At 42.9% G+C, this 24,212-nt stretch overlaps 1 protein-coding gene across 2 annotated transcripts in view; it reads right to left on the bottom strand.

The window, feature by feature from the left end:
- The window catches only part of LOC124721544 (cuticlin-4), a 242,621-nt gene that overhangs the window by 57,445 nt on the left and 160,964 nt on the right, over positions 1–24,212 (bottom strand). For both annotated transcript variants that reach the window (XM_047246571.1, XM_047246572.1), the window contains exon 3: positions 5,037–5,085. In XM_047246571.1, the coding sequence (XP_047102527.1) occupies positions 5,037–5,085 (49 nt within the window). The remainder of the gene's footprint in view (positions 1–5,036; positions 5,086–24,212) is intronic.

Here is a 24,212-nt window from a genome sequence, read left to right as displayed (position 1 = left end):
TTGACGATTGAAATTTCGTGAAAAGATCTCGCCGCAATGAAAAACGCCTCTGTTTTAATTATTCCCACCCCAACTCGCGTATCATATCCATGGCACTCTCTCCCCTATTTCGCGACAATACAAAACGAGCTACCCTCTTTTGAACTGCTGTAAAGCAATACTCTAGGAGAGGATTGACATGTGTAATGTATGCAGTCTGTTTAGTAGTCGTGTGCATCTTCTAAGCGTTCTGCCAATAAAATGTAGTCTTTTGTTTGCCTTCCCCTCAACATTAACCTTGCGATCGTTCCAATTTAAGTTGTTTGTAATTATGATTCCCAGGTATTTTGTTGAACTGATAGCCTTTAGTTCTGCTTACCTATGCACATTCCCTGAGTAAGAGCCTGCTGTACCGGCCGATGTGGCCGTGCGGTTAAAGGCGCTGCAGTCTGGAACCGCAAGACCGCTACGGTCGCAGGTTCGAATCCTGCCTCGGGCATGGCTGTTTGTGATGTCCTTAGGTTAGTTAGGTTTAACTAGTTCTAAGTTCTAGGGGACTAATGACCTCAGCAGTTGAGTCCCATAGTGCTCAGAGCCATTAAGAGCCTGCTGTGACTGACTCTCCTGTAGTCTCTCGGTAGCAACCCTCCACGTCCATGCACGGCTGAACGACAAGGCCGCATCTCTATCAAAGTTTTAAACAACTCTTATATTTTCACGGCCTCGTTGATGACCGTGTCTTGGTAATTCTAAACGTGAACTAGAATTTGTATCTGCTTAGATGAGATCTTGCACTTCTTCACAAGACTATAGTTCGTCACCAATAATTTTTCTAGACTTCTGTGTTTGAGATGCTGCACTAATAAAACTTCGAATACTTATTAATAAGTACAACGTGCTATCTAAACAGACACGGATTCCAGTCCAAGTTTCAAATTATTGGATGTTGGCTGTCAAAGAGTTCACAGAAATCATAATGTCCATTAAGAACTCTAATGCAAATGCGAGCTACGCACTCAGAAATGCGTGAAAGTGTGCGGCTGATGTCGAGAGACTGCATGGGATCATTCGTAGGCACTGTATTTTCCAATGTGATGAGAACCCTAACATAGCAAGTGAGGTACCATCAGTGATTCATGTCGCATCGGGTACCACAATTTACATCTATGGATTTCTTTTGACAGTCAGTCGCTTTGCTGACAGAAACAGTGGATATATCCTTGAAAACTTATGATTTCATAGAAATGCGCCAACATTTCATGCAAGGGAACGAGAGGTATCGACGTATACTTTCTGACTGCGAGACCGTGCGATCATGTCTTTGGTTAAATCTCGAACTTCTTCTCGGTGTGCCGAGCGAGATTGCGCAGTTGTTAGCACAGTGGACTCTCATTCGAGTGTACAACGGTTCATACCTCCGTCCGGCCGTGCAGATTTAAGCTTTTTATGATTTCCCTAAATCGCTTAACACAAATGTTGGGATAGTTTCTTTGAAAGAGCGTGGCAGATTACTTTTCCCATCCTTCCCTAATCCGCGTTTGCGCTCTGTCTCTAATGACGTAGTCGTCGAGTGGACGTTAAACTCTGATCTTCCTGCCTTCTGTCCTTCCTGCCTTCTGTCCTTCCTTCCTTCTCCGTGATGCACCCACATAATAGGGGCGTGCGACATTGTTAATGGAGATCCTACAGTTGAAAGCAGCCAAGATCGGCAGCCCCTTGGCGTTATTTGAAAGGAGTTCCGATACCGATTTCCACCCTTTCATTTTGTTGTCAAATGGTTCAAATGGCTCTAAGCTGTATGGGACTTAACATCTGGGGTCGTCAGTCCCCTAGACTTATAACTACTTAAACCTAACTAACCTAAGGACATCACACACATCCGTGCCCGAGGCAGGATTCGAACCTGCGACCGTAGCAGCAGCGCGGTTCCGAACTGAACCGCCTAGAACCGCTCGGCCACAGCGGCCTGCATTTCGTTGTCAACAGCACTATAATTTACATGCCATCATTACAGTCATCTACACGTAAAAAAAATTGGTTCAAATGGCTCTGAGCACTATGGGACTTAACATCTGAGGTCATCAGTCCACTAGAACTTAGAACTACTTAAACCTAACTAACCTAAGGACATCACACACATCCATGTCCGAGGCAGGATTCGAACCTGCGACCGTAGCGGTCGCGCAGTTCCAAACTGAAGTGCCTAGAACCGCTCGGCCATCACGGCCGGCCATCTATCTACACGTAAGAGTTGCATTTGAGGTACAAGTTATAAATAGCGCAGACTCCAACACTCCACCAGCTCATCCAAGTTCTTAGAACTATAGCGTATAACTTTTCGTTGTGAAAGGGAAGACTGGCAGTAGGAAAGAGAGGGAAGATGCAAATATTTCATCCAACAAACATTTTTTAACTGCATCTGATAGCTTCGCCATAACCACAGGTTTCAAGCTGTGACGAAACGTATCATCAACGTGAAAAAAATGACTACGTTTGAACCTTAAATTACCCGTATGATTTGTTAATCAGCAAGTGAGTGTTTCGCGAAAATGTTCAATGGATTTGAAAGCAAATGCACAGAAGGAAACTGCCCTCCCCTATCTGTTAAAAAGTACACCAAGGATCCAGGATCAGTGTGTCATCCATTTGCGTGCCCATCATTTGGACGTCAGTATGGAGGGACGTTTGGTTAACACAGCACTGATCCGATCGTTGGTGTCGTTCCAAACCAGAGGCGCTACTTCTTTTTCAAGTAGCTCCCCAGCTATCGTTACTCGCCTAAGTGCACAACGTTCAAGTTCTCCCACCAAGAGAAAAGGACTGACTGTAATGCAAATGGAACACTGGTCCTCCATGACGCAATCAGACACGCCGACCACTCATTTACGGATGCGGACCCCTCCTCTTGTAAACGGCTTTTAATAATGTACTCATGACCAGAATTCAAACAGAATTCCAAAATTACTGCATTTAAAATATGCATCCTCATTGTCAAAATAGTATCTACGAAAATACGAAACTAAGAAGTGGCATCTGCGATTATAAAAATATAACATGAGCTGCTGTCATATTACCCACGTGAGTACTTTTCCGGCTCGAGCAGCTCATGATAATCCTTCTGTTTTGCGCTCTAAGGGGAGATGTCACGAGTCTATGTTCGAAAAATCGATTTTTCAAAAATATTTTTTGTTATTTTACAGAGTTTAATCTATGTTACGTATAAGTTTAATCCTGATAGCAGCATTAGAGATGCATTTAAAATATTAAAATATTTAACTCTGCACTCACAGCCACGCCCGCATTTTCGGACGTTTGGGAAATGGTGATGGGGACTCTTCTTCTTTCAAAGTTGTAATAGATAATAAACGTGAATTGGATTCATTTATGGTGAATACATGTTAGCGTCGACTACTTGTGACAACTCAAAGTTGTGCCGGACCGGGACTCGAACCCAGATTTCTCACTTATCAGGAGCGGTCGCCTTAAACACTTCGACTATCGAGCACGCACCCAGTGCCGCTCCAAACCTCCATACGTCACACAGTCACACTCCAGTTGCTCGCACATTCGTGAAACTAAGTTTACGAAGACCATTGTTATTTTGTATCGTCATTTTATCACTGCCAAGTGTGATTACATAATTAATGGCGATAGTGTCCCTGTGGATGCAGCAGCTGCTTGGCTGAAGGACATTGCATTGTAATAAATGCTGATATTGTCGCCATTAATAAAATAATAAACCATTCAGTACTCCAGAAAGGTTGGCCACATCCAAAAGTGGCTTGGTGGTAGGCTCCGTCACTTGTTAAACTAGAAGAAAGACTAAGCACTTGAGAATGGAAAAGCACTAGGAGGAATAGACTGGCTTACTCTTAAATAAACTATTTGTCTTCAGTTATTTTATGGGTCAGCTAGTAGAAATAATGTAAACAGTTTAAAGGAAATGGGCGTGCAGAGTGTGTAATTTACTTTCAAAAATTATCCATCGGCCAAGTATACTAACGCATAATCTATGCCCGAAAGACGAATGCTGTGAGCACAACATAAGAAATGAACCATATTCACATAATCACTCACTACCAGAACCTGTTGTGAATGCAGTTATGCCCATATTCAGCTTATATTGCAAACACTGGTTTACTGAGCAAGTGTCTTCATAGGAATACACAGAGTGCGAGTGAAATCCCGGGAATTTAATCTGGATTAGATACTCAAAAAGTATATTCTATGCATTTAACGCACTAAAAATAGGTGTCTACGATGCAGTTTCATATTTCACTGCGACAAATACTGGCTGAATTGAGGTGCTGAAGAGAGCTGTTTTTTACTGCAAAAACATTTTACACCATGGATCAGAGTGGGATCGAAAAGCAGGCACAGCACTTTCTGATCTACAAATAGAGGGAAGCCAAATTACAAGGGAGGAGAAGAGAAACCTGGAGGATGAGGAATATCAGTATGGAGGAATTTAAAATACAGGTAACTCTGTTACATGTTGAAATATATCAACTAAATCTTTGAACAGCACTTTCGCGGTTTTACATTTTTTGGATTATCAGAAGCCTTTCATCAAAAAGCACGTGACCTAATGCTATGAAATGTTCAGGAGCTGTTCAAAACATCTGGCTTTCTCATTGGAAATAAAAGATATAATATCCTATAACTAAAATTTGATTTATAGGACTGCATGTTAGCAAACAATACTTAGTTTTGATTGTGCGACGTTAAAAACTTTTTAAATAATAAAATTTTAAATATTTAATCACCGTAGTTCAGTGATCTTACAACCCTCTTAGACCCTAAGATAAAATTTTCAAGTTGATTGCACGTGCAGAATTTCAATTACCAGTTTTTACAAAAAGGCAACAACCAAATTAAAAAAATCAATATTTATGGTAAAATACTAATCCTAATATATACTAATATAGATATACATAGTGACTCATAGATTAAAAGAGTACTTTCAATCACTGTATTGAAGATTGTCGATTTGAGTGGGCTAATGGCTTGACAGAATGATGATGAGGTACTGATTACGAGAAGATATTTCTACTTACTCGTGTCTGGAATCTGAGCTCCCGTACTGAGAGGCGCCAGTGCAGCAGCCTGTTAACAAAGAAAGAAAAAACATCATTCGAAACGCATACTTCGCTTTGTACTAAACAGACAGCAATTAGCTACTTCAATTGGAATGGGCCAAGGGCATCTCTCACCAGTCAAGTACTCGCACTGATTGTTGCCTGAGATGTTTGTTGACTTTGTAATTTCCAAGGCTTTGTTTGATTTCTTTTCGTTTTTCTCATAAGTCATATGCGTTATGCTTAATAGTTGCATTTACGTCATTGAGCCCTGGAATTATAGAAGTCTTTCAGCAACTGAGTAAAGGTGAATATGCATCTTCTGGAAGTGTCAAGACGTTGTGATGAATCAGTAAGGAGGGTGTTAGAGGAAGGGAGGAGGATTGGAATACGTTACGCGGGCGTGCTGAAAAGTATTGCCTCCGAATTTTTTATGTGCGACCTCTTAAAACTTTTTAAATAAAACAAACCTTATTAACATTTCACATCTTCATTGTTCGTGTCTACATATTTGCAACCCTCTTCCGCTTGAGGGCTCCGAATTATAGCGTTTAATATGGAGGTGTGTAACATAACTATATGTGCCACAATCGAGTTTAGAGTTCGAAGAGTTCGGCCACATATGGAACACCCTCTTCTTCAGCATGACAAAGCCAGAAAACACACGAGCTCTGCGATATCTGTAACAATCCGGCGCCTTGGATTCACTGTCATCGGTCGTCTTCCACACAGTCCCGACTTGGCCCCACCCGATTTTCATTTGTTTTCAAAACTTAAAGAACACCTTCCAGGACTTCACGTTGATAGTGATGAAGAGATGCAAGCGTAGGTGAGATTATGGCTCTGTCAACAAAGTCAAACCTGCTTCAGTGACAATAGCAACAAACTGGTCTCTCGTTGGGCGAAACGTGTTCATCGCCAGGGTGACTGTTGAGAAAGAAATATGTAGACGCGAAGAATAAAGATGAAGAATGTTAATAACGTTTGTTTCATTTAAAAGGCTTTAAGACTTTTCAAATAAAAAATTCGGAGGAATTATTGTACTTTTCAGCACGCCCTCGTATTAAGGCCACTTGTAAGCAAGTCGATCCATCATATGCGTCTGTTATTTTGACTAATATGCAAACGAAGCTGTTGGGTCGTACAGCTAAAATTTCGTAATTTCGATTAATATTTGTGGGGTTTTAGAAAGCGTCTTGTGAGTGGGCTATGGGTCTGTGACCTCACGTCTTGTGTCTACGTTGTTGTGTCACAAGTCTCAGTGGAGCAACATCTCTTAAGTCTTCAAGACATTCCCAGAACGTTTTAGGGAAACACACCTCGACTCCAGAACAAAAACAACCACGCATCGACGCCTGCCGTGACTCTATTACAAAGTGAAACGTGGACAATTCTTTTCTGGAAACAGTCATCACAGGTGATGAAACTTGGTATTATCAATACAAACCTACCACAAAATGATAAAGTGTAGAAATTTACACGAAGGATCAAACCTTTGACGACATGACAGAGTTGAATAATATCCAAAAGGATTTTTCTGACTGTTCCGCATGGGTGCATCAGCGTTCTGTGCACTTTACTCAAGGGGGAGGGGGGTATACTACGTAGAACACCCGAAGCATTAAAACCACCCTCCTCACTTTTCTTTATTTTTTATTAATCTTGTCTGGAAACGTTTTGGATCAACGTGGTACATGTCAAGTAGCAGCCTGGTCACTGGCTACATAATCGATTATTTAACTCTGGACACCTCTATGAGGATTTTAACAACTCAATTATTTTATCAACATTAGCTCCGTATTAACTTTAATCATTTCATTTAGTTCGTTATATAATTATGGATCTCTGCAGGGGACTCTCGTGGTAAAATACTTGCCCTCTGGGATTTACGTGTCGATAGCATCATACAGTTAACCAACGGCCTTGACGCCATGGAAACACCGGTTTACGCCACATCTGCCTCACAAGCTTTGCTAGCACTTGAACGCGTGACCGTCCGCGCCGACCGAGCGCTGTTGGTGAATGGGGTGCGCTCAGCCCTTGTGAAGCCAACTGAAGATCTACTAATTGAGAAGCTGCGGTGCTGGTCACAAAAAGTGACAACGGCTGGGAGAGCAGTGGGTTGACGTGCCCATCCATATCGACCTCCAGTAACGCCCACCGGTTGAGGATGACACGGCGGTCGCTCGGTACCGTTGGACCTTCCGATCCTGTTCCGGCGTTGTTTAGTTTTAATATCATATAGTTTAACAGGCAGAAAAGTTACACGTTGTACTACGACATACAGCACGGAGGACAGCCACATACATCGGGCCCCTGTTCCACAGCATGTATGCGGTACTGCCACAGCACCACAAGACGTGATAGCCTTGAGGCAATTTGGTGTGGCCGAGCGGTTCTAGGCGCTTCAGTCTGGAGCCGCGCGACCGCTACAGTCGCAGGTGCGAATCCTACCTCGGGCATGGATGTGTGTAATGTCCTTAGGTTAGTTAGATTTAATTAGTTCTATGTTCTAGGGGACTGATGACCTCAGATGTTAAGTCCCCTAGTGCTCAGAGCCATTTGAACCATTTGAGCTTGAGGCAGTTTGACAACATCCACTGACATTATCACATGTTTCCTTGGCATTGCCTTGGTGATACCGTCATTCTGGAAGGCACAACGGATCAAGATAAGTACACCACGAAGATGACGTGCTACAGACGCGAAATTTAACCGACAGGAAGAAGATGTTGTGATATGCAAATGATCAGCTTTTCAGAGCATTCACAAAAGGTTGGCGCCGGTGGCGACACGTACAACATGCTGACATGAGCAAAGTTTCCAACCAATTTCTCATACACAAACAGCAGTTGACCGGCGTTGCCTGGAGAAACGTTGTTGTGATGCCTCGTGTAAGGAGGAGAAATGCGTACCATCACGTTTCCGACTTCGATAAAGGTCGGATTGCAACCTATCGCGATTGCGGTTTATCGTATCGCGACATTGCTGCTCGCGTTGGTCGAGATCCAATGACTGTTAGCACAATATGGAATCGGTGGGTTCAGGAGGGTAATACGGAATGCCGTGCTGGATTCCAACGGCCTCGTATCACTAGCAGTCGAGATGACAGGCATCTTATCCGCATGGCTGTAACGGATCGTGCAGCCACGTCTCGATCCCTGAGTCAACAGATGGGGACGTTTGCAGACAACAACCATCTGCACGAAAAGTTCGACGTCGTTTGCAGCAGCATGGACTACCAGCTCGGAGACCATGGCTGCGGTTACCCTTGATGCTGCATCACAGACAGGAGCGCCTGCGATGGTGTACTCAACGATGAACCTAGGTGCACGAATGGCAAAACGTCATTTTTCCGGATAACTCCAGGTTCTGTTTACAGCATCATGATGGTCGCATCCGTGTTTGGCGACATCGCGGTGAACAAACATTGGAAGCGTGTATTCGTCATCGCCATCATGGCGTATCACCCGGCGTGATGGCATGGGGTGCCAATGGTTATACGTCTCGGTCACTTCTTATTCGCACTGACGGCACTTTGAACGCATGTTGCAAGTACTGTGCGGGCCTTTCTGGATACAGAAAATGTTCTAATGCTGCCCTGGCCAGCACATTCTCCAGATCTCTCACCAATTGGAAATGTCTGGTCAATGGTGGCCGATCAACTGGCTCGTCACAATACGCCAGTCACTACTCTTGATGAACTGTGGTATCGTGTTGAGGTTGCGTGGGCAGCAGTACCTGTACACGCCATCCAAGCTCTGTTTGACTCAATGCCCAGGCGTATCAAGGCCGTTATTACGGCCAGAGGTGGTTGTTCTGGGTACTGATTTCTCAGGATCTATGCACCGAAATGTAATCACATGTCAGTTCTAGTATAATATATTTGTCCAATGAATACCCGTTTATCATCTGCATTTCTTCTTGGTGTAGCAATTTTAATGGCCAGCAGTGTATGTATCTATCTCTGGGGACCATGTCCACCCCTACATGCAGTGTGTTTCTCCTCGGCACAATGGCATCTACCAGTAGGACAAAGCATCCGTGCGCGTTCGAATCTCTGTAATTTTACATTCGTGATCTCCTCGGGAGGTATAAGTAGGGGGAAGCAATATATTCTATACCTCATCCCGAAACGAACCCTCTCGAAATATGGACAGCATGCTACACCGCAATGCAGAGCGCCTCTCTTGCAGAGTCTGCCACTTGAGTTTGCTAAACATCTTCGTAACGCTATCACGCTTACCAAATAACCCTGTGACGAAACGCGCCGCTCTTCTTTGGATCTTCTGTATCTCCTCCGTCAACCCGACCTGGTACGGATCCCAACTGATGAGCAATACTCAAGTATAGGTCGAACGAGTGTTTTGTAAGCCATCTCCTTTGTTGATGGACTACATTTTCTAAGGACTCTCCAAATGAATCTCAACATGGTACCCGCCTTACCAACAATTAATTTTATATGATCATTCCACTTCAAATCGTTCCGTACGCATACTCCCAGATATTTTACAGAAGTAACTGCTACCAGTGTTCGTTCCGCTATCATATAATCATACAATAAAGGATCCCTCTTTCTATGAATTCGCAATACATTACATTTGTCTATGTTAAGAGTCAGTTGCCACTCCCTGCACCAAGTGCCTATTCGCTGCAGATCTTCCTGCATTTCGCTGCAATTTTCTACACGGTGCAAAAAGTGGTTATTCAGGCTTTTCACAGGTGGTCACATTAATGTGACTGGAGAGTGCAACTCCTTTTATACACCGCTCAGACAGAAAATTAAGCCCATCCGGTTAATAGCACATTATTTCGACACCAAATGTCTATAAAAAGTACAAAATTACTGTTGTCTGTAAAGTCAGTCACGAGACTGGTGCTTTTGCTTGATGTCAAATATGTTCGATAGTGTGTATTTGAGGACCGGTACATCAACTGGAATTCATCATCACAGTGGTTTCGTGACACAGACGTCTGCGTTTATGGAAACCGCCATTTCAGGATAGGAAGTCACCAGCCAAACCTCTGACGCTGTTCAGGACTTTTTATGACATCTTCAGTAACAATATCAGATCTCTGGATAGTCAAAGCTGTTCTCCACTAATTATAACACTGTTAACACCAGCCTACGAACTCTTAAGTCGCACAGAACATTTTTCTCCTGGAAAACAGCTTATTCTGATATTACCACGAACGTGATGTAACAAGAAACATGGTTCACCTAACCAGTCATCTTGTTTACAGTGCTCCATGTTCAGCTCATCATATTTGGATCCCGCTTCACAGCAATGTTCAACGAACGGTACGCTTGTAACACTTGCGTGATTCCCCGTGTTCTACACGTCTTTCAGAAAGAAAACTACAATCAATCGGCGACCGATCCCCAGATCTTTGGATGTATAATCTAATGGCTGCTCTATGATCAACTAAGGCACCCATGTTTTAGCAATCCCACTGAAACATCAGATATTTGAGCAAACAGGAAAGAAATTTACAAATTCTGTTGTTCCCTTTCATTGGATCTTCAAGCGCACACAAGGACAAATATTCAACTTCGTAACCATTCCAATAGTGTCTAAAAGTGGTTTTATTACAACAAGTACATGCGCTCGATCAGGCTATAACCAGCCCTCTAAATATCTCTTGCGATAAAAAAGCCATGAAAGGTAAACTATAGCTACACAAACAGAGAAATGAAAATGGTTTGTAGTTCGTCAAAACATATTTACGGAACACCAGGAAATAAAAATGATTCTATTTAATGCAAAACTCATGTGACATGGCTACGTACCGTATCACCAAGAAAATGGTTCCTGGAATCCTGCTGGGGAAAGGCGAGGTGCATAATGTACCATGAGACAGTTGTTGCGTTTGTCCCTACTATGTACAGGGTGATTATAATTAAAGTCAAATTTTCAAAAGGCTGTAGAAATAACACCACTGGCCAGAATGACGTCAAATTGCAACGGAATATTATCGGAGAAGGGGGAAAACGTATGACAGAAGAAAAAAAATAGTGTGAAAATTGATCAGTAGATGGCGCTGTATGTGTCAAAATACGTAAATGAAAACATCTGTCATGCGCTTGACCCATTGAAGTTGGTATGTACACGCCGGGTACACGACTTTTCCTTCTTTCACGTCTGCGACGTTCGCCATGACTATCTCATTGCAAGATCGCGCTCTGATTGTAAAGCTGTAGTACAAGAATGATGACTGTGCACATATCGCTCTGCAGAAGTTCCAGACACTGAAGGGTTTGAAAAAAGGCGTTGGTCCGATGACTGCCGTGCGTCTGGAGAAAATGATTGGGAAATTCGAAAAGACGGATTTTTTTTTGAGTGTAACTTGGTACAGGGAGGAAACGAATTCATTCGACGTCAGTGGAAGCAATGGCCACAGCAATGCAGGAGGAGACGAGTAATGGTGTGCAAACGTGTAGTGCACTGAGAACTGCCAGAAAATTGGACATACCAGTGAGCACGATGCGTAAAATCATATGAAACGTCCTTCTTTGCTATCCATTCAAAATTACCTATGTGCACGAGTTGCTTCCTGTTGACCTGCCAGCAAGAGAGACCTTTGCTTTAGAATTTCTTGCTCGCATGGAAGTGGACAATAATTGGCCGTGGAAGATTTTGTGGACAGACGAAGCCCACTTCTAACTGACAGGATATGTCAATACACAGAATTGTCGAATATGAGCAACGGAAAATCCACACGCAGATCAATCAGGACCACTTCATCCTGAAAAGGTCACTGTGTGGTGCGGGTTTACGGCATCATTTATCAGAGGGCCATATATTTCGAAGAGACAGGTGCTTCCGGTCCTGTTACCTGTACCGTCACTGGTAAGCGCTATGAGTGTCTTTTGCGCAATTACATCATTCTAGCTCTCCAACAGCGTGGATGTGTGGATGGAATCATTTTTATGCAAGATGGCGCACCTCCGCACATTGCAAATCCAGTTAAGCAGCTGCTGAAGCGCCATTTCGGAAATGCTAGAATTATCAGTCGCTATTTCCCTACAGCGTGGTCGTCCTGATCACCTGATCTTAATCCGTGTGACTTCTGGCTGTGGGGCTATCTGAATGATGTTGTGTTCATTGTTCCGATTGTAAACTTAGCTGCACTGAAGCTGCAATTGCGCAACACATTTTGAACGTGACCCCAGAAACACTTCGATCAGTTGTGGAACATGCTGTTTCTCGATTTCAGCTGGTTGGAGAAAACGATGGACAGCATACTGAACATGTTTTTGCGACAGTCACACGGAAATTAATAATCCGCTTTGACTTTGATTGGTGCTTTTTATGCGGTTTTTGGCCTCAGGACAATTAAAAACCGATTTTTCCCATCCGGTGTGATATGACCTTGCCGTGGTGGATGGGCTTACGTAACTAAGAGTATGACACCTTTACACCTATTCACACTGAGTAGTACATTTTGTTTAACGTCAAACGTACACCTTCGGCATTGAGTGTGATTAATTTGTCATTTGTAGTCGACCACTATTAAATTATGATGCTTGCAGCGCCATCTATTGCTACATTTTGTAACTACTTATTTTTCTTCTGCCATACGTTTCCCCTTTCTCCGATAAAATTCCGGTGCAATTTGACGTCATTCTGACCAGTGGTGTTATTTCTACAACGGTTTGAAGTTTAATTATAATCACCCTGTATATCGTGTCGTGAGATGCTAGTGTGGTTTCTGGACCGACCTGCGACCTCCTAAATGTTTTGGGAACACAGTTTCATAAAAACAAGTTAGCATTTGGAAAAGTGCTCACTTTTATTAAGAGTCATATGCATTTCTAAGCCCTGTTCTTAAATACAGATGACCTTTAATACAAATTTGAAATAACTTAGCATCTGACAGAGAAAGATACGGTTCAAACCTGTCCAAAATGAAAAAAATGTGTAAAAAATCTCACGTCTCTTTTTCCTTGATAGTGAGACAGATTGTACGTGAATTTGTTGATGAGTAACCATTGCTTCAGGTTGACATTTGTGGTCTGGGCAAATATATACTGTACAGTAAACTGTATTCTCTCCTCTTCACTGTTGTATTCCGTGAATCTACTAATAAAACCTTCTACCTGAGTGCGGTAGTAGCACTTGTGTGCGTGCAGAGCTCACTCCACCAGCCACCTGAGTGTCGCTGGAAATGAATGTTGTCGTTGTTGACCTTCGCGCGAAAAATCTGTCGCAGGTGAATTTCGCAACGTGGTCTGGATGTTATAGTCGGGTGTAATTCCTCGACTGACCGTAAAAAACATATTGCGGTCTATTATCTAAATCGTTTTTGGAATATTCGTGCAATACTTGAAGTCTGGGCTTACACGTGTTCTTTATTTGTACTAAATGTTTCATATGTTAAGATACGGTTTTTATCGAGATCAGTTATTTACCTACATGTTCCCGAGAACATATTCACCACAGACATTACGATGCGGGAAGTTTTCCTTCCCTAGCAGTTATAGAAATTGTTTTCTATAGGTAGATTGTCAAATAGTTTTACATCTATAAAATTCACTCTCTTCCAAACGAAAGCAAGATAGAGGCTTGTGCACATAATTTTTCGTGCACGTCATTTTCCCTACTTCCTTACATTTTTGTATATTAGTACTGTTCACAAACTGGACTCGGTTTGCTGGTGACAAATACTCTGCGACAATATGCGTAGTTTGAAAGCGTGGTGGTATTTCTCATAAATTGAAACGATGACTGCAAGATATACTCTATGCAACCAAACAATTTCAGTCAACGTTTGCTGTTCGTCCAAAGACGCCAGTCATGCAACTAAACAATTTCAGCCAACGTTTGCTGTTCGTCCAAAAACGCCGGTCATGCAACTTATACTACGTACAACTTCATTTTTCAAATATTATAAACCTTAGTTATTTATTTATTTTGCACGCAGCAGACACTTTAGTTCACGCCAGAGACATTCGATGGAGTTCAGGTTGGAGCTCTGAACAGGACAGTCCAGAAAATACACGCCACTATCTTCGAAGTTTGCTCATGGACCTCTGTACATGAGCTACGACGAAAATCCTGTATTATTGTAAACGGAATCTCTTAAAGACTGTTCCATACAGTATACTTTAGAATTTTCTGGTCCGTATCAGTTAACTTCTGAACGGAATTCTTCTGTAACTGTTGACGAGTATGTGTGATGACTGGTTTGAATTTGGAGTTCGGCGGTCCCTGTCAGTTAACGTTTTAGGTAGAGCAGAGCGATGATTGGTTTTACTTGTTTCCTGTAGTTTCCACTTAACAATGGAATTGCTGAGAGTGGACTTAAGGCCTCTTAACTGCTGTAATTCTCTCTAACAACTTATGGGCTCTGATAATCATGTGTCGTTCGAACACACTCGCTGATCTCTGTTGACTCATTCTGACAGAGAAAACGTCTATTACGTTGGTGGTTTATTTAGCACCATGGCAGACAATCAACATGTGCGACGTGTAGATTGCCATTAGGTAAAATATATGCGATTTCGATTCCTATATACTGAGAGAAGATCTGAATATTAACTTCTAGATCAGAAAGGTTTTGGATCCCTAGGCATGCTCCTTTTTCAGGCAATGCTGTATGTCGTATTTCAATAGAACAATGTCCATCCAGTTGTGGAGGGGAATGGAGAAGCCTTCCTCTAAGACCGGCGCTTACCACTGCTCACCTGGTCTGATGTATCGCCCATCGATCATAGATCGGCTATAGTGGGTAGACAAAATATTAGTTACTGTTCTTTAACAACTACCGTCGATACTTTGTGGACCCGTATTCACTCAGCCTCGAAACATAGAGACTCTGGTAGCAGTACGTGGGTGTTTCACATTAAACTTAAATCTGTAAGTTAGAGATCACTTGTATTCCTGTAATGCTAATAGCTCATGTGCTGCCATGTATCTAAACTGAGGCATAAAATTAATTTCAAACACTTATATTGTTCGTCGTGCGCGAATTTTGACAAACGTTTTACAGATAAAACAACAGTCACTTAGCACTTTCTCTTGTGCAAGTCTTCGAAGTCCTAATCAGTTCGATGCTTCGCATGCTGTCTGTGTTTCCTCTGTATTTAAGAATCTACTGAGTGGACCTCACAAACCTGAGAGGACTCGTTCTATATCACCCAGACACAAAAAGATCTGTCCTCGCCAGGAATCGAATCCAACATCCCCGACGCTAGCCATTACATGAACAGTCTTCTCCGGTGTTTAACTCCGCACGACTTGTCTAAGATATGAAGAGAGAAATGTGTGGGAAAAACTTAGAAGAAGAAAGGAAAGATTGACATCATGTATCCTAAAGCATAAGTAGCTGAGGCGGCGAGAAGTCTGTGGCAAGGTGAGGCTTTTATTTAGCCCTTGAGGAGTGCTCTGAAAGCACCATTGCAGGACCTCTTTTGTGTCCCTCTGCAGCGCACAGTTTTAACTAATCTCCTACATCTTCCATGACTTGTTAACACAGTTACATAGGGAGCACTGTAGAGCATAGGGGAGAATGGCATTTGTAACGCCGACTATTGACAGCTGTAATAAACCTTAACATGTTAAAGGGGATGGCACAAATTAAAGAGGTAATGGGCAAACCAATAAACGAGAGAAAAAGAAGAATACCGTCAGGAGACTGAATCAGCGATATTACCGTAGCTATTAAAGTATGAAACGTCCTTTTTTTTTAGAAGATGGACGAATTAAATGCAGTTTATAAGAGGTTCTTAAAGAAAACCTATTAGCAACAGCAACGGCAACCCTAACTGGCGGAGACGTGAAATATCTTGGCAAAAATTTTTCAGCACTTCATTTACTATGTAATGGATTAGATCTAGGGAAACTTTTTGTATCATGATAACGATGAAGAGACAAATAAAGGTTCTGTTGAGGGTCAAACACCGAACCTTATATTCTCCTTTCCAACGGGTTAACCGCAAGTAAACTACTTTTCTGTTTAAAGTATTATACACTGTAGAAGGCATCGATACATTTTTATATAGGAAACAGTAAATGAAATAAAAGTGTTTTACAGCATCCCTTGACGTTTGGACAAGCGATTGTGGCAACTGGTTTTAAATTTCTTTAGCCGCAGAAATGAAATGAAATGTCGTGTGGCTAGGGCCTCCCGTCGGGTAGACCGTTCGCCTGGTGCAGGTCTTTCGAGTTGACGCCACTTCGGCGACCTGCGCGTCGATGGGGATGAAATGATGATGATTAGGACAACACAACACCCAGTCCCTGAGCGGAGAAAATCTCCGACCCAGCCGGGAATCGAACCCGGGACCTTAGGATTGACATTCCGTCACGCTGACCACTCAGCTACCGGGGCCGGACGCCGCAGAAATATAATCCCAGTACGCCGTAGAAAGCGGCCGGCAACTGGACATCCGTTGATGGGTACTTGTCCATGAGACACTGCTTCTGCTGCATCGATCCTGTGGTCCAGCGTGGACTTTCTTTTTCGAAATTATAGATAAGTTACGGTAAAAACAAGAGTGCAAAACAGGAACATTTTGTTTTTCACGCCCAAATTCGATCCTGAATGTCATCTCTCGGAGGGAAGTTTACCGAAACCAGTTTCTTTGGACGATTTCTGTTTTGTAAGACCAAAAGCATGGGCTTCATCTGAGTTACCTTATAGGGCGAACTATTTCACAGAAAACAGCTGTGACATATAGTTACCTTTTTGGTAAATATTGTTGTCCCGCCTTCATTTTTTTGGCTGAATATTAAAAATAAATCAATGCGGTGTGGCTCCCAGCCTGGCGCAAGACTTTCGATCTGAAGTCATTTCGATGGCTTATATGGTCTAGCAGCTTCTCGTTTGGGACTACGTGTTAACGGAAAACTCATGGCGCGCTGTTTATTTGGCTTAAAGAGGAGTATAGTGTCACATCTACCACCCCTCAAGCGGTATTCAGCTCTGATGTTTATTATACAACAGACGAATTCGCCAAGTAAATCGCCTGTCGAAAGTGAAAACGAAAACAACGCGCACTTCTATCTCTGACAGACAATGCAGTATGCTTCCTTGCGCTGCCGAAATACTATGCTAGAAAGGGGCTGAGGCAAATTACTGAACACAGAATATCTTTTACGAGTCATAAAGCAACGGAAAAGGTGTAAAAGTGTAAGAATAACATTAACTACTCGCAAAATGACACATTTGGGAAATGTAAGCATTTTTAAACATGACGGGGGCATAAGTAGCACATTAGTGCAGGTCAAGAAGAAGGACTTCAGAAAAATAGCCCTACGGGTGTGAGTATTAGTGGTAGTAGTAGTAGTTGTTGTTGTATTTATCCGTAGATCTCTTTTACAAGGATACTGGACATGTTTTGGGATTATAATTTAAGAACAACAAAAATAAAGAAATTCGCATATACAGACATTTACAGACTTACAGGAGTAGAATGACAAGGATATACATCTTCTGATCCAAAGTATCCGACAGATATTAGAGGATATTAATATGAGGGGTGTCCACCCTTCTCCTTTATGACGGCGTGAACTCAGCTGGGGACATTTTCAACGAGGTGTCTGAATGTCTATGGAGAGATGACAGCCCATTCTTCTTCAAGAGCAGAGACCAGAGAAGGTAGTGATGTTGGACGCTAAGGTCTGGAGTAATGTTGACGTTCTAACTCATCCGAAAGTTGTCCCATTTGGTTCAGACCGGGACTCTGGGCAGACGAGTCCATTTCAGGATTGTGTTATTGTCCACAAACCATTGTCTCACAGTTGCTGCTTTATGACAAGATGCATTGCCATTCTGATACCTACAAACAATCTTCGTCTCCCAACTGCTCCTCTATTGTACGCAGACCACAATATTATAATGTGTTCATATCCTTCCAAATTTGTTGTTTTCTTAAGCACAAGTAGGGGACCAAGTTCTAACCACGAAAAACACCCCATACTGTAACACTGCCTCCTCCGTACGTCTCTGTTTGCGCTAAGCATGATGGCAGGTAACGTCTTCCAAGCATTCTCCAAACCCAAACCGTTCCATCGGACTGCCACAGGATCACTCCAAATCACTCGTTTCCAGTCATCCGCTGTCCAGTGGCGTCCCTCTTTACACAAATTCAAGCGTCGCTTAGCTTTGGCTGTAGAATGTGTGGCTTACGAGGAGCCGCTCAATCATTGTACCCCATTCTTTTAAGTCCCTATGCCCAGCCATTGTGCTAGTAGGACTGCTGGCAGCACGCGGATCATTCCTTCCACTGATTTCATGCGATGTTTACAGTCACCCTCCACAATACTCGACGCCCCTTTCCGTCAGTTCGTGAGGTGTGCCTGGTTTCGGTTTATCTGTAGTTGTCCCTTTGCGTTTCCACTTTACAACCACGTCACCAACAGTCGGCGGCCGGTGTGGCCGTGCGGTTCTAGGCGCTTCAGTCTGGAACCGCGCGACCGCTACGGTCGCAGGTTCGAATCCAGCCTCGGGCATGGATGTGTGTGATGTCCTTAGGTTAGTTGGGTTTAAGTAGTTCTAAGTTCTAGGGGCTGATGACCACAGATGTTAAGTCCCATAGTGCTCAGAACCATTTGAACCAACCAACAGTCGACTTGGAGAGCGTTGGGACGGTTGAAAAGTTCCTGATGGATTTGTTGCTCAGGTGACATCCAATGACGAGTCCAAGTTCGAAGTCACTGAGGTCTCCTGAGCGACCTATTCTGCTTTCTCTACTGAAAAGTGTGCCACAAGGAAACCTTTCAACATAGATTTGAAAATTTGTTGTTTATCAGTCAATCTTTGAAGGTCTGCTAAAAGCCTGTTGAAAATATAACATGTATAATAGTGCATTGCGTTCTGCATAACACCAAGGAAGTGTTATCCAAATGCAAATTGTTTTTCTATCGACTGTTCATTGACTTAATGCAGCAGATCCTTTTGAATGAGCCCATACTGCTAACCACAAACGAGAGATAATAAAACTGGGATTCCGAGACGCTTGAACAACTGCCTGCATTAAGTCCACGAACGAATACTGCAAATCGTCATGACTTCTTGCTTAGTGGCTGATGATAGTCTTTGCTAATACACAGAGCTATCCCAAAATACAGGGTGGGGCAAATAAAAGTGACCCGTACGAATGGACACTATTGAACTAAATTTGTGGCAGCATTAACGGAGGAGGAAAGGACCTACAGTTCCTTCCAACAGGATGGAGCAACTGCCAATTCAGCCGGCCGAACCTTGTAGCACATTTACACATTCGCGCCTGACAGTGTTGTTAGCAGAGGTCAGTCTCGTCGCGGCCCTAGCTGGTCACCCAGGTCACCTGATCTGTCAGTGTGTGATTACTTTGTGTGGGGAGCCCCCAGTCTAAGGTGTATCGCAACAACCCTCATAGTGTACAAGAACTTCAGCAGAACATTTCGGATGAGACTGCAGCAGTCCAGCTTCGATCCGCCTTCAGCAACTTGCTGACCATGTTCCAAAAGTGTCAAGAGACGAATATTAGTCTCTTTCAAACTCTTGTATAGTCAGGTTAGTACTGTTTTTCCTTTCCTCTGTTATGTTTCTTTGTACCCTGGAATTCTATTCTCCGGGTCACTTTTATTTGCCCCACCCTGTATGATACCATAAGAGATAATAGAGTGATGACAATCAAGGTAAACAAGCCTTCGCGGTTCCCTGTGTGACAATGATTATGAGCCGGCCGGAGTGGCCGTGCGGTTCTAGGCGCTACAGTCTGGAACCGAGCGACCGCTACGGTCGCAGGTTCGAATCCTGCCTCGGGCGTGGATGTGTGTGATGACCTTAGGTTAGTTAGGTTTAAGTAGTTCTAAGTTCTAGGGGACTGATGACCTCAGAAGTTAAGTCGCATAGTGCTCAGAGCCATTTGAATGATTATGAGAAAGAATAGATGAAGAAAGAAGTCTGTGGGAAACTCTCCGGAAGAAGCGGAGGTAGGCCTGATAAATAGGTAGCGATTAGTATTTAACTTGTCGTTGGAAGGAAGGAGTAGGAGAGAGGAAACATTGCGTACGTAGACAGAAATTAAATTATGTGCCGAAAACCGATTATGGAGGACATTGGGTACGGTTGACATGCATGGCAGAGCGAGTTGTAGGAATGACTTGTGATTATATAAAGAAGAAGAAAAACCATTTCTCGTAAATCTACAAAGTTAAGACACGGGATTTCGTAGTCGGAAGCGGGCAGTAGGTCAGGCCACGAAAGGTACGGGAGTGGTGTGTCACATACAAAGGATGTCATCCCTTCCATGACCAAAATAAGGGGCGTCCCAGTTGTGTGGGCTTCGGCACCGGGAGGGAACCGTTGCCTGCACCTCCGCCACCGGAAGAGGAGCGATCGTGGTCACACCGGAAGCTGCGCACACGCGCCATACGGCAGGCGACGAGCACGCCTGCTGCTAGCTGCAGGTGCCTGCCTCATTCTCTCAACACCCCTTTCAGAATAAGAACTAGACGACCCTCCGTTACAATCGCTTATTTCTGAACTCGTTTCGAAGACATCATCACATTCAGTGGTGATTATTTGATATTTTACGTGTTTGGAACACGATGTTACTTTCTGACCTGCCTACAGACCAATAATTTAAGTTTTTAGTTCAGTAGTATTGCTCTCAGAAAAGCAAAGATGTCGAAAACACTAAACTTTACTAGCAATTTTGTCCGTGGTTACAACGGAATTTGAAGGGTTAGCAAATTAACATATGTTCAAAGATGTTTCTGGCATGCAGCCGATCGTCGTTTACTAGACTCCACGATATTTCGACTACGCACCTGTCAGTTTTCCTTCTGGAGCCATCGCAGACTTAAAGCCCGAAATTTCTTTGAACATTCAGTTTACTGGGAAAATTTTAAAATTCCCAAACCAACAATTTTTTTAGAAGTACTGTTGGACATGTGCGGTTTCTTTACATCTGCGTAACATTCTCCTCCAGAGCTCAATATTTGCATCATACAGCCATTCTGTTTACAAGCTCTACGGAATCGTGTAATTGATATTCTGTGTCACATTGCTTGCTTGGGTCGTATCTGACTTGCAGAAATTATTATAAAACTATAAGCTCATGGGACAAAACACAGGATGTCCATAAAAGATTGTCCCAGTTTTGTGGTTTATTATAACAGTTTAATTTAGGCTATTTACAACAAATCATACATCAAACTGAAGGTAAATTAACCTAGTTTTTCTTACAAATAATGTGCACCTTCAGTTATACGCCACACATCCAACCTAAAATTCAGTTCTCCCCACACTTTGGTTACTTCATTTCTGTGTCCCAACTCTGGCAAATCGTTAAGTAATGGTGGAACGTAGACGAGGCCAGCGGAACAGAACTTTATCGTATCGACCATTACGACCAATCCAGCAGAGACTTCGACGATCAACCGCTATCGTTCAAAGAGATGCCAATGGCGAGAGGCTCCATCTTGTTGCGAAATAAAGTTTACAGGTTCACCTTCTAATTGTGAAAAGAGCCATTCTTGCAACATATCCAGATAAGCCATTACTGTTACGGTAGCTTCAGCGAAAGAACTGTTCCATACACTTGTCAGGACACAGAGCAGAAAACGTTTAATTTTGCGGAATCTCTTTTATTAAGCTTATCCATTGCGGATATTTTAGAACCCGTGACTGTTAATTGAATGTAAATACATAACTGCAACCAGCCACTTTTTTTGAATAGTTATTTATTATTCCATGCTGGATGCTGGCAAAGTTTCGCTGCCACAGTGTAAATGAATACAGATTGTGTAAAAGTGTGTGAAGTGACGTATCAGCTGGCCATCAAAATGAAAGCAGGCAGATGGACACTAACGGAAAAAGCCGTGCATACTGTCGCAAGCCGACACCCAGCATTATACTAGAAACAATGATGTAACTTCCAGAAAACTATCTGAAGATGAACCTGAAAGGGGTCGATGATGTTGATGATGTTTGGTTTTGTGGGGCGCTCAACCGCGTGCTTATGAACGCCCGTACAAATTCCCAACTTTTGCTCAGTCCAATCTCGCTTCTTTCATGAATTATAATGAAATGATGAGGACAACACAAACACCCAGTAGTCTCGAGGCAGGTGAAAAGGCTCGAAAGGAAGTTCATAAAATAAGTGGTTGCAGTTTTATGTATTTACAATCTCTTTTACATTGCACGGGTTCATCAGGAATTTCGCACCCTCTCTTATATAAAAAGTTGCCTCATCACTGAACCCGATACGATGAAGAAAATCATCTTCCCAGTGCAACACTTTACTTACAAATTTATAACAATAGTCATCTGTCTTTAAAGCATGTACCGACTGTAACCGGTATGGGTCGCTGTGTAAACGTTTTCTTAAAATCTTTCATATTGTCGTCTTTGGCAACTGAAGTTCAAGATTTGCTTTCCGAACAGACTTCACAAGACTACGAAGGGAAGATGCTCCGACACGGTCAACATCCTCTTCAGACACTTCTGGTCGTCCCATGCTTTTCCCTTTGCACAGACATCCAGTAGTTTCGAACTGAGTATACCATCGGCGTTAAACTTTAAACGAAACACATGTGGAACTGAAATTACAGATTCACTCTTAGAAAACTGCACAACACAAAACACTTTACGCTTAGGAATGCCATTTTGCTTATGTGGCGCAACTAGCAGGAAAACAACAAAGCAGAATTCGCGCATGCGCTGGTCTAAAACCGTTTGAGTTACTCTTTAATTGTGACCTTGAACCAACACACTATAACGCTTGCAGGTCATAATATTATAATTTTTAACTGGGACAGTATTTTATGGACAACATATTTGTCAGCCATCCCCTTAAACGAACACACTAGTTGCTTTGGAGCGTTATAGATGGTGTAGAACTGGTACGAGGTTGTCATGTGGCGCTTCACAAATGTCATAAATCATAGGAATGAACTGGTGTATATGTGCCAGTCGGTTGTATGAAACTAGCGCAGTAAGATGTGTTTTTGTGGCACAATGGCAGAAACCTGTATTGTTTGAACGTACCCATGACCACACGACAATGCGCGATTTGTTGGTGTATCAATGCGGACTATCGAACGTGTCTACAAGAAATGGGCGCTACTCACAGAAATGTAACATGGCGTAAGAACAGTGATCGTAAAATGGCCGTGGTCGCCATGGACCGGAGAAAGTGTCACGCCACGTTAATGAGAAGCGCTTTCAAACCGAAGTGGAAATGCTGCTGTTAGTGATTGCAGATCCATCGTAACTAATTTCCAAGCGAACAATGCGAAGGTAACAACGCAATAGACCTTTGGAGTCGAGTACCTTGCAAAAGGTCGTCGCTGACAGCGTCAAATGAAGCTTCAGTTCTTCAATAGGTCAAACAACACAGAAACTAGAGAGTAGCTAAGTAGAGGAGTGTGGTGTGGTCCGACGTGTCGCGACGTTACCTCTTTTCAAATGATGCAAGGCGTCAAGCGCACCGAGGGTCCCATAAGACGTTTAACCCTCATTGGGTGGAGGGTATAGTTCTAGCCGGAAGTGTTGTTAACGTGAACATGAACCAGGGCGTCTATTTCAAAATTCTTGATGACCAAGTGTTGCTCTTTCTCCTACATCTAGGTGGCAATAACTTTGTTCACAGATCAGCAACCACACGTTTCTCGTTTGACAAACACTGAGGCAAACCTATCGACGGGGCCACTAAAACACCTGATCTGAATCTCATAGAAAATGTCAGCGACTATTTAGAAAAGCAGGTGAAATGTAGTAATCAACATCCCCTCAATTTGACAGCTGTACGCGATTTAGGATAAAACAGAGATATACAACCATACGGGAGGGATGACCAACGGATATGGTCCTCCAACTACCCGCTTTACAGCGCTTGCTGGTCAGTTGATATTTAGTGTCGCGAGTGATATGTTGAAGCTCGTCGCGACTCTATATTTCAACAAAAAGTAAGTATTTTTCACGTGTTTAATTTTTAATACACGTTAATATAACGTAGCATGTTTCCACTTTTCCGTAATTTAGACTGTGAGCAGTTACAGAAACTTACATTTCAGGGCTGTATATGTCCAGCTGCATACCGTCATGTTGTTTCTCTTTGCGTCATCGTCCACCGTTTTTGATGACGTACTATCGGCATCTCTGCCAGCTGACTGGGAGAGATGACCATACCATCATTGGCTTAGCCACCCCGTAAAA

Source organism: Schistocerca piceifrons, chromosome X, assembly GCF_021461385.2.
Source record: "Schistocerca piceifrons isolate TAMUIC-IGC-003096 chromosome X, iqSchPice1.1, whole genome shotgun sequence".
Classification (NCBI taxonomy): domain Eukaryota; kingdom Metazoa; phylum Arthropoda; class Insecta; order Orthoptera; family Acrididae; genus Schistocerca; species Schistocerca piceifrons.
This window is presented reverse-complemented; position numbering and strand designations above follow the sequence as displayed.